Source organism: Typha latifolia, chromosome 5 (assembly GCF_019914945.1).
Source record: "Typha latifolia isolate L0001 chromosome 5, TyphaL0001v2, whole genome shotgun sequence".
NCBI lineage: Eukaryota > Viridiplantae > Streptophyta > Magnoliopsida > Poales > Typhaceae > Typha > Typha latifolia.
Window position 1 is genome coordinate 3810954 of NC_133090.1, and position 12587 is coordinate 3823540.

Sequence of the window (12587 nt, forward strand, 5' to 3'; positions counted from 1 at the left end):
AATCTTTGGTTTATGGCTTAAATATATGTATTAAAATCTACATAATAGTACTTTATCTTTAGATTATTTTTGTAAATTATCTATTTTATTTAAGATAAAATAAAAGTTAAATATAAATATTATTCAACACATAATATGATTGAATACATTCATTAAAACTAATATTAATGATTGAACACTTTATAATATAATTAAATACTTTATTATATAATTGAACACATAATAATACTCAACACATAATATTAATTGATAATAGTTCAATAATTAAAATTAATATCTAGATATAGAATGATGAGGAGGATTAAAGACTTCATTTGTCGGTACAAGAATAACACGAGAATATTATATTAAATACTATCGATATTCTTCAAAACTCATCTACTGATAATATTGTTCATTATAATGTCACATAGTATTCATATAAATAAAAATTCTGTATTTCTCCTATGATATGATATGAATATTGAACATGCATGGGAACAACTGGCACCAGCACAAGTACATGTACATCGTAAGTATATGCAGATTGTGGATATAAAGTATAGTAAATATGTGGTTGATATGACGGTAATGATGATGAACTCATATTAACTCATATGAAATAAATCTAATATGTTCTTGTACTAATTCTCATCCAATTTCAATGAATTTGACATTAATTTGGATTTTTAAAATTTGGGAAAATCTAATTATGCAGAAATTTTAGCTAAATTTGTAAAATTTTGGTTCAAACCAACTAATATAGAGTTAATATAATCAAGGATGACCGTGCTGGTCGGCACTTGCCGTGCCGGCGGTGTACCGGCACGTGGCACTTCCTAATGCATCACCGCTCACCATCAACCTTGTCGTCGATCGCTACCCGCTGCTCGCCGCTCGCCGATCGCAACTTAAGTTTTTAACCCTCTCCCGATCTCTCTCTCTCTCTCGATCTCTCTGTCTCGATCTCTCTTCTCTCTTGGGGGCTAGGGCACGAAGCAGGCGGCGATCGGCGATCGGTGAACGATGGCGACGGCGACTACAATGGCAAAGGTGAGTATATCTTTCTCTCATTCTCTTACGGCACGGCCACGGCCACGGCCATCGTTGAATCTAATATGTTTCTACATCAATTTTGACCAATGAAAGACTAGGCTGCAGGTCAGCCTACAGCCCACAACTTACTATTAAAAGGTCGGGTCAGGTCTGCAATCCAGACCCGATCTCGAGAGAAGAAAAGGTTGGGCTCAGGTTGACCTGATGAGATCGATGAGGGAGAAAGAAGTATAAACATCAACAACTTTGAATTGGACCAGGAAGAGAGGGAGGAAAGGGAAGGGAGAGAGAAAATTGCCGGCGATCACTGTCGTTGGCAGTTTGCTGACCTCACCAAAGCCCTCCTCGTGACTATGCCGACTCCACGAGGTGGAGGAGAAGCCACCAGCGATGACCAACGGCCTAATTCCTTGGCCGGTGGCAATCTGAGCCATGAGAGCTCTCTATGAAGGTAGCAATGGCACGAGGCCATCGATGTGGAGCTCCTGTGCACGAGCGACAATGACCCGAGGCTACCGGTTGACCCGATTAGCCGATGAAGCTGCGATCTTGTAAGTTAGGTATTTCTATTTTAACCTATTAAACTTAAATTAAATTTGAGGGGTGGGAGAGGGCTTACCGAGGAGTCACGTGGTGGTCTCTGATTGCTCTGACGACGCTCTGGCAGTCTGATTCCACGACGACGATTCCGACGGGAAGAGGAGAGAGAGAGAGAGCAACGTATACTAGGGTTAGGGTTTTAATTTATAGTATATGTTTTTAAACCTATACTTGAGATCAAATTCGGATTTGGAGTGGCCAAAATCTGTTGGCCACTCCTTCGTCGCATAACTGTGAAGGAGAAGTGAGATGGTGTGCATTGTACGTGTGACCCCTTTTTTTTCTGTTCTTACATGTCCATTGCCTTGGCACTCATAACATTTGACTTGTTCTCCTCGAAGTTTGAAATTTGATTTAGGAGTAGGTGTAGTGGAGGAGTCATTTGAATTCTTTCCTTTTTAAGTGTGTTTTCCTTTTGTGTGACTTGCACTTAAATTAGAATTCTTAAAAACTTCTTAAATTTCTTCACTTTCAAGATCAATTTCATCTTCAAAATTTAAGCTTTCGTTTATGAGAAGAAAGAGACCTTTTATCGTTTTAGAAAGTCGTAGACTCTTAAGTTTGCAAATTATCTACCAATTGTTCTACTTGTATGGAGTTGACGTCTTGCTTTCTTCAATAGCCGTTACATCAATAGTCGTTACATTCTAATTGTTCATTGAGCTCTAGTTTCTAGCAATTAAACACACGCTTAGTGAAAGTAGATTGCCCTTAATTCGGCATGGATCACTCACTGAAAATAGTAGACATGTCCAATGATGTTTAGGCTCCTGCGCTGTTTCAATACATAGATGTCAATCTCCAAGCAATGGACAAAAGAAAACTTTCCTAAACGGTAGAAAATAAACTCTTTGAGGAAAGTAGAACTCTCAAATAATTGATCTTTGAACCTTTGAGTTTCTTTGAGTTGTTCTAGCCTCTGATATCCTTTTATAATTGTGGAAGAATATCTCTATTTCATAGTAGGAGAATCACCAAAAGAAACAACCAAGTTTTATAGATTTCAAATTTTCTATAGTTGTTCTGCATAATCAGTTCTAACCGAACTGAAGTTCTTCAGCAGTTCTGAATGAAATATATCGATTTGATCCTATTATGCAAAACTGTTGAATTTAACTTGATTTTAAATATGTTCTTTGATATCTTTGCATGTACAAGTCTTCCATAAATAGTATGAGTTGATTGTATATAAAATCTTAGATTGTATATCATATTCACTAGTGTTTTGTGTTCATGAATTTGCCATTACAAAATATTGCACTTCCAAATTCCAATGGGTAACTAGTTCCGTTATGCCTTGATATAAAAAAGTATGAGGGTCTGATGAGTCTTTACGCATGACTGGTCTAATTCCAAGTTTGCTTTGGAATCCCTTTCCTTTATTCATTGGATCATCCTCTTTTTCCTTGTAACTTTGCTCTTCTTTCTAGAGATATGATCAAACAAAATGTTTACTAATTGAACCTTAGAATCTATAAAGAAAGAGATGTTTTGGCCAAAGCACTCTTTTGCTCCTACGCAGCTAGCACAGCAGCCCTGCCTCATTATTCTATAAAAGAGATGCTTATTGTTATGTTGGGCTACTCATGACTGCCAGATTTAAGTCGATCCATTCTCATCATCAGGAGTTACTGTTGATGGTTAAAAGTGGAGTATTTTATTGTGGAATCCTTGGATCTTTGAATAGAGCATCACTTAGTGTGGCAGTACAGCTTGTCCCTTGCATCTAAGAGGTCATGGTTGAAGTCAGAAAACGACCTTCTTGGGAATAATGCTAAGGCTGCGTACATCTTCTCTTTGACAACCCTAGTTATGCACTAGCCTCATGTGCTGAGGCATCCTCTGATCTTAGAACCATACATTGATGCCAATCAACACGATCAGCATGGGGTAATACATCTTGTGCTAGTGAGTTAACAGCACCATTATAGGGGGAGCATCTCGATACTCTCTCATCCCCATGGCCATCCATGTCGGTGTGTGCCACTAGAAATTGAGCATATCTTATTTCAAACAATTCTACTTTGAGGTCTCTTTCATTCTTTTTGATACTCTTTGTACAAAGTAACAAGTGGAGAAATAAGTCAATAACCGAAGAATATTTACAACATACTACAGTGGAATCCTTACATTTTTTTACATATATATTTTACCATATAATAAAATTTCGATGAACATATGATTAGATTACCTTATTTATGTCACTACCCTACCTTAGTTGATCTAGTTTTTATGAAAGCTATTATACTGTGAAATTGATATAAATGAAAGTTCAACTTAAGATAGATATGTATTTATAGTATATGACTTCGATGAGAAAATGTAGGCAAGTGATGTTAATCAATTTTATTATTCAGCATCCTCATATGTGGCTAGGCAATGAACATTGCAATCAAACTAGTGGAATGGAAAAGTAATCTCATAAATACTATTATGCAAATATGTAGCAAGCATAATTGGTTGATCGTTGAGTTGATGCGAGATGTTTTGGTTTCTTGCATTATCTAGGAGCTTGTTAGAATTTAATCAAAATGTCAAATAAGCAATGTGGGATAAGCTTTCAGAATATGATGTTGTTCATCAGCGTTGTTAACATTCAGTAGTAGTATTATTCTTGGTAAATTATTTTGAGATGATAATAAGTTAGTGATGCTTTAGTAATGATATTTAGATGCCTAATCAAGTTGGCCCTACTTTGAAATAAACAGGACAAGCTGAAAATGAGGAACTCGAAAATGGTCTCGTGCAGCCTTTGCTCTTGACTTCAAAAAATAAACAGAATGAGGATGAAGACCAAGATTGTGATGATAGTGAAGAAGCCTCAGAAGACTCACGCAAACCTGCAACTTCAATTAGCTCAGCCTACAGATTGCTTACACCATCAGTAAAGGTTTGAGATGCTACCTTAAGCACGAGTGAATGGATTGACATATGATTTTGTGTAAGCAATGTATAGTACATCTAATTGTTGCGCATTGGGTAGATATTCCAGAGTGCAAAAATTTGGATAATGGCTTGGACGTCAATGAGAACCAAACCTTTAGTCCCAACTATTTTTGGCCCATCTGCTTACGATCTTAATACTGTTCCAATTTAAATATAATGATCATCCCTACTTGAGATTGAAGCTACTGTAGAGTAACAATGCAGAACTTCTAAATGTCATCTCTAATCTATGCAGATTAAAGTTATATTTCAATTCCTAAATTTTTCACTTACTATTACATGTTCTATAATCAAGAATTAGAAAATTTCTGATCTCCCAAACCATTCTAGGAGGCTCTTCCAAATTCTGATGCCTTATGCTGATTATCTTATTTGTTGCTTTTAATAACATTTAATGTAAAATATGGACGATATCATTTATCTGGACCAAATTTGTTGGGTTTCTGGAACGCTTCAACTATCGAGGCAATGATTGCATTTACAACAAAATATCCTTATTTCTCTCTCTCTCTCTCTCTCACTCTCTCTCTTACCTGTATCACTGTCAAATTTGTTTTTATCTTTTTGATTATATGACAATTCTCATGCAGCAAGTTGTCGGCATGATATGTGCAACCCAGCATGCAATGGCTTATCAGGCAGAGAATTAGCTATATATTATGCATGTTTTTACAAGTATTGCTTCAACTTGTATTAAACCTACTTGTATTAGTTCCGCAGACATCCAATATCCATATTTCTGTGGTGGTAGGACTTAGGATTAGGAAGAATTTATGATTTCTTTCTTAAATGTATTGAACAAGCTTTTTGGGTTCTTCCACTTGTTTGAGCTCATTCTACATGGGAAAAAGAAGAATGACAAGAGTTCCAATCTTCATTTGCCTTTCAAAATTATCAAGTACCCAGTCTCATTATTTTTCAACTTGGTAATAGTTTCTCTTATTCATTCAAGTTAATAAAATTTTCTTTAATAAATGTTTGTAATTTATTTTAACCTATTATTTTGGGTTAATAAATCTTACAAGGCCTCAAATTCTATTAGCTAAGTTTAAATAAATTAAAGTTTAAAGCTTCTTTATTGAACTTAGTAGATTTAAATTTCCTTGGGTGGTTAATGTGATAGTTGCAAGTGGAAATGCTTATATTGTAAATTTTCTTGGACATGTTCTTTTGAACTTCATAAAATTGGAGATATTCTTCTCATTCAAGTAGATTAGCAGACTTCTGTTAAGATATTTCTTAGAAAAAGGAAAGAACAGTCTAGAAAACTGTGCTATGAACTTGAAAAGGGGCACAGTTATCCTTGGGCCCATGAGTATCATTTTGTGAGCTTTGATGTAAGTTCTTTTATTATTTGAATGAGATGGTATTCTAAACAAAATGTGCCATCTTGTGAACGACATGGGCCTATATTCAATTTGAGAAATCTTTAACTGTGCACATCATCAGTTCAGTAAATGATAAGCTAACTCCCATTATGTGCATATGTGAATGGGACTTGTGTGATTCTGTACACACAATGTATTCAACTTCTATAGCCAGCTAGTTGAACTTTGCAATAACAATATGGTAGTTGATGATAACATCATGGTCAAGCACAAGATTGCAATCTGCCTGTTCTTAATTTTCTGATTCCTATTTTGTGAGGTAATTTTTGTTCTAGGATGAAAAACAGTTCTGTTTTACTACATCTTAACTGTTGTAGCAAGAAGTTAGCAACCTTTTTCCTTTGTGTGGTTTATCAAATTAATTTCTTTCACTCTTTTAGGTCCAGCTGTTAATATATTTCATGCTCAAATATGCCATGGAGATTTTACTTTCTGAATCAAGTGTCATTACCACCTACTACTTCAATTGGACTACAAGTTCAGTGGCTATATTTCTAGCAATTCTTGGGCTAACAGTTCTTCCTGTTAATGCTGTTGTTGGAACTTACATCAGCAACATGTTTGAGGATAGGTAGGAAACATGTTATACTTCTTTACTGCTACTAAGATAATAATCTTTTTACATTTTTAAATGACCATTATAATCACTGTTTGGTTTACTGTTGTTTTAGACATATTTTGAAGTATACCTTCTTTCAAATGTTTGCATAAGGTAGTCTAGTCAGATACAGCCTCCTATTTCTCGTTCTTACTTTTGTTAACAGAATATACTCCATAAAACTGTATCACTGCATATGTAAATTCTTCTCTTCCTGTAAGGTGTACGCAACCTATTGAGAATCTCAAATCGATGCTATTAGAAAAAAGATACATATACTTGGCTTATCCCACTTAAGTTGTGCACATCAAGATATCTTTTGAGAATTTTATTCTCTCTTACATGACAGGGTATGACTTCTACATTTCTCAAAACATATGTCAGTAGAAAATCTCCTCGACATTAATTTCTGAGTCTTTTGTATGAAATCTATTGTCTTCAAACCGAATGATTGTTTTTCAGTCACCAAGATCTAAGAGCCTTTTGCAACTGTATGGAGTAATAGTACAAGTGAATTATCTCATATAGCTTGCACACCAGTGAGGACTGGCATTTGGTGATTGGTATAAATGTTAAAACTAGTTTATAACTTTATATGTTTTAGACTCAGTCAAAAGCTGGTAGCCTTCTACCTAATGCTAGAGGAAATCATGCCTTTGGAAACTTTTAGCATCTTTTAAGAACTTTATGTCTAACTGTCTTTCTTACTTCCAAAGTTCTCCCATTTGGCCTGAGAAAATGAAAAATCTTGGTTTCCTAAATAGACTTGTTAAATATTGTTGAAACATAACACTTAGGTTAGGGGGCACAAAAGTGGTTTGATATTATCTTTAATTAGTTTAGCTGTTTAAGAAGCAAGAAAACAATTGATTAGTTAATTTCCTGCAAGTGAGGATTTTGAGGTTGTCTTGGGCACTAATTTATAGATTCTAGATAGATGGTTATCACAAGTCACAACATGATATCGAAGCCAGATATCTAGAGGCAGTAGGTTAAATACTCTTGGTAGTCAGAGAACTATCAAATTTTCAAGGATCACATGGTTTTATCCTTAATGCCATAACCCAAGAGAAGAAACAGGCTTCTTGTTATGTCTTTAAACCATCCTTTCTTAGATAGGGATTGTGTCTTATTTATTATACCATCCTACAATATCTCATGTCTAAAATGGATAGTCACACATTAATTTTGCACCATATGTGGAAAAGATTTGGACAACTGTTTTGAGCTATTTTATGCTGCTATATTCCCATTAATTAAGCATCTAATTCAAAAAATATATTGGACATTATTTCTTCCCATTTTAATTCAATATACTCTCCGACATTGTAATGAACCTTGTAGCTTTTGATAACTTGTTGTATTTCACAATATCTATAGGAGTAGTTCTTGCTTGCTTTCACTTCTGATCAATATTTTGCAGGCAAATATTGCTAGCATCTGAGATACTGGTCCTAGTTGGAATTGTCTTAAGCTTTCGCGTAACAAGCTCATACACAGTTCCACAGTATGTTTCCTCGGCGCTTATTACATTTGTATCTGCTGAAGTTCTTGAAGGTAAACTGTGAATGCTTTGGTATTCATAAAATTGTACCTTTCCATGTCTAGGTTTGACTGCTGAACTGTCTTTTCTTCCTTTTTGTTGTGTAAGTTTATAACTAGGAATTTTACTGCCTATTTCCTTTGTTGCTGATTTACTATAAATAGGAAGACCACTAGACATGTATCTTCTAACAATCAACAAAGCTTGACAACAGTGGTTCTAGATAGCATGGATGGCCGTGCTGGTCAGCACACATTGTGTCGAGCCATACTGAATCATGCCGACTGGCACAGGTGTGTGCCATTCCGCACACATGCCGTGTTGAGCCATGCCGGACTGGCGCAGCCGTGTGTCGTCCAGCACGGCTGTGTGCCAATCATTGTGCCATGTAGAGCTATTTTTATAATTTTTTTTATATTTTTATCAATCATTATCAATTATTATCAAATTAACTGATGAATAGATCATTTAGAAGGGTTAGATAAAATTGATAATAATGAAACTAGAGATAATAATGATGATGGTGATGGTAATGGTAATAATAACGAGACTTAGTTTGGTGGCGGTGATAATAGAGATGAGACATGCATCCATATTACACAACATTCTTAAGAGGTATTATTTTTATAAAGGAATTGAGTTTATAGGTAGTAGGACATCAGGAGATGTGCACCCACACGATGATATGAGTTTATTATAATTACCATCATATCAATCACACTCATCAGAGCCAAAACACCATTATTACACTCTATATCCATAATTTGTATATGCTTATGGTGTGTCTATGTTTGTGCTGGTGCTATTCGTTCCATGTATGTTCAATATCCGTATCATATCATAGGAGAATTATAAAATTTTTATTCGTATGAAGGCTATGTGAGACTTTAGAATGAATGAGTTTTGAAAAATATTGGCAATATTTAATACAACATTCTCATATTATTTTTGTGCCGGCAAATAAAGTCTTTGATCATTCTCATCATTTTATATTCAACTAGATATTACTTTTAATTATTAAACTATTATCAATTAACATTATATGTTCAATTATATTATAGAGTGTTTAATCATTAATATTAGTTTTAATGAATGTCTTCAATCATAGTATGTGTTGAATAATATTTATATTTAACTGTTATCTAATCTTTAATAAAATATGTCATTTACAAAAAATAATTTAAAGATAAAATATTATAATGTAGGTTGTAAACTATTAGTATATATTTTAAATCAAACTAAAAATTGCCATATCGAAGACCAAAAAATATCTTTAAATATCCTAAAAAGTTTATTAAAAATATTATAAATGTGTGCTAGTGGCACGGCATGACTCATGCCACTAGCACGGCCATCGTTGCTAGATAGTATGGTTGTCTTTCTTTGTTTGAAGATGTGAGATAAGTGATATTTCTCTATTATTAGAAGAAAACGCTCTTTTTTTATTCATTTCTATATCATTCTTTAGATATCATAAGTTATAACTAACAGAAGAAATTTGGAGCCTAGTGGAAGGGTTTATTCATTACTAGAAAGGATCGCGTGCTTTGAGAAACTTGACTATAGAAGTAGATAAATTGAGTAAAGAACAATCTTTCTTGATCTAATCATTGCCAATTATGCACAATAAGACCTTTTGGTCTTTTTGACTTTGTAAGACCACAAGGTTTTCTTACATTGAAAAAAAAAGGAAGTGATGTGGCCTATGGACATGAATATATTCCGATATAGGAAAACATAAGGAGGTACCATGATTCGTCCCAAGAAAAAATGATAGGGCATCTATGAATCTCTTTATCTATCCAAGTAACTTTTTCTTTATCTGTCCAAGTAACTTTTTCATACTAGCATAGCTAGATAGATAGGAAAGATAGAAAATAACCCATCAAATCGTAGATGCACCTAAATTGTGGTGGCAGAGGGGGTGTGGTATCTACTACAAAAGAGAGGAGAGGAAATAGGAGAAAAAGAGGAAGCAGAATGGAAAGAGGGATAAATATGGAATCCTCCACAACAATATCATTTCTCAATTTTTCATTTTTTATTGGATTCCCATCATCTCTATATATAGAGATGGCGAGATTACATCAAATTACAAATTGATCTTATTCCAGTCTATCCTAATATAATATATAAATAAACTAGGACTCTTTTAATTTAAAAAATAATCAAATCTTAACAAAACCTACATCAAAACAAACCAACAATCAAATCTTCTAGATTTTTAGGAATTTGAACTAAATTAGGCACTCTAAACTCAAATCTAGTTTTTAGATAGTAGTACATTCAAAAATAAAAAAATAAGTAAAAATCTAATTCCCATAATTTGATTCTGTTGCACCAATCTTATCTTGAGATTATCTTCACAATTTGCATTTTTGGATCTTTCTTCATAAGATTATTAGATTATTATGTACTCAATTTTTATATTTGTGAATTAGATTTCCTTCATGATCGGTTCCGTCGAATATAAACTTGCTCTGAACTAAATTGATGTGGACTAAGGGGGAGAAACCATGCCAATACGAAAAAAGGTAGAAGGTACCTAGATTCACCCTAACTAGAAAAGATAGGCCTTTGTAAATGTTTTTATCTGCCTCCAAGTACTGTTTTTATAATAGCATAGCTAAATGGATAGGAAAGATAGAAGATAATCTACTAAGTCATGGAGGAAAGAAGATTAAACTCACCTAGATTGGAAAAGCAAGTGTGGTATCCACCACGAAAGAGAGGAGAGGAGGGGAATATAGATAATTGTGAATACTCCACAAAAAATTTATTCTCAAAATTTGCAAAATTTTTCTGTGTTTTTTGGAATTCTCATCACCTCTGTTTATAGAGACAAGGAGATTACGTCAAATCATAAGTTGATCTTATTCAGATATTTCTTAATCTAATATATAACTATTCTAAGATTATTTTAATTGAAAAATTAATCAAATCATAATAAAACCTCAAAATAAGCTAATAATCAAATCACCTAGATTTTTAGGAGTTTTAACCAAATTAGACACCCTAAACTCAAATCTAGTTTTTAGATAAAAGTACATCTGAAAATAAAAAATAAAATCTAATTGCCATCAGGAAGAAGTTGATGCATTCTAGAGGTGCTTATTCACTTGAGAGGAAAATATTTTATACATCAACTGAAAATCTCTTTTTCCAAAGCAAATCAACTTCCATTCTTCTATGATCCACAAAATTTCTAGTTCTATTGTAACTGAAACGAGAAGTAATTGAAACCCAAAATAGGTTTGAAGAGAAGAGAGGATTTTGGTGAAAATATTTTCCTTGAAAACGATAAAGGACCTTAGCCCTATTTATACAAGTCATCATATATGTAAATAAATAAATGAAATATAACATAATAACTATAATACCCCCTTCAAACTCAAGGCAGATCATAAATCGAGAGTTTGCTAACTAGATACTTAAAATGCGAAACAGGAAGCGGCTTTGTGAAGAAGTCGGCAATTTGCTCCTTAGTGCTGCGGCGATGAAAAGAAATGATGTCAGCTCAGTACTCCTGGAGAGTGTAGTGTATATTGACCTTAATGTGCTTCGTTCTTTCATAAAAAATAAGATGTTCAACGAGCTTTTTAGCACTATCATTGTAGACATAAAGATGAGTTGAGAAGATCAAAGGAACACCCATATCACTAAGGAGGCGATGGAGCCAAACAATCTCCTTAGTCACTGCACATATTGTAGATACTCTGACTCAATATTGGAGAGAAACACCACATTCTACTTCTTGTAGTGCTAGAAAATTAGAGTCTCCCAGAAAAATGCAGAAGCTAGTAGTAGACTTTCAATCAGATTTATCACCAGTATAGTTTGCATTGAAATAAGCCCGCAGAGCCAAGATGAAAGTCGATAGTATGAAGAAAAAGTGGGTGATGATGTCACGAAGATATCAAAGAATACGCATAAGAGCAACATAATGGGTAGTTTGAGGAGCCTGTATGAACTGAGTGACAAGACCAATTGCATTAAAGATATTAGGTCGATTAATGGTCAAGAAGATGAGTGCCCCAACTAGCTAACGATGTCGCATCTGGAAGCAGCTGATCGTCATCGAGCTGAAGCTTTACATGAAGCTCAACTGAATTAGCAACTAGGACAGCAAAAAGACCACGGGATAACTGAGCAACTTCGATACAAAAGAGAACCAAGGTTCTTCATCTCAAACTGACTTTAAAGATGCTGCTGAAGGGAGCGGATCTGGACCATGTCAGCTTTGGTAATAATCATATCATCGACATACAAAATGAGGACCCAAACCTAAGCAGAAGATCGTAGAAATATAGATAGCTCAGAGGATAGACTGTGAGAAGACTACAAAATTGATCAAATTAAGCATGAGAGCCTGCTTGAGCCCATAGATAGCTTATCGCAATCGACAAATATGACCTGAGGGAAGAGAAAAATCGGGTGGAGGATCCATATACACTTCCTCATCAAGAAGACCATAAAG

The 12587-nt window shown here is 34.3% G+C and overlaps 1 protein-coding gene across 2 annotated transcripts in view; it reads left to right on the plus strand.

Moving 5' to 3' along the window:
- Window positions 1-12587, plus strand: part of LOC140788569 (SPX domain-containing membrane protein OsI_21475-like) — a 30762-nt gene that overhangs the window by 12884 nt on the left and 5291 nt on the right. For both annotated transcript variants that reach the window (XM_073137852.1, XM_073137853.1), the window contains 3 exons: window positions 4344-4525; window positions 6350-6540; window positions 7991-8124. In XM_073137852.1, the coding sequence (XP_072993953.1) occupies window positions 4344-4525; window positions 6350-6540; window positions 7991-8124 (507 nt within the window). The remainder of the gene's footprint in view (window positions 1-4343; window positions 4526-6349; window positions 6541-7990; window positions 8125-12587) is intronic.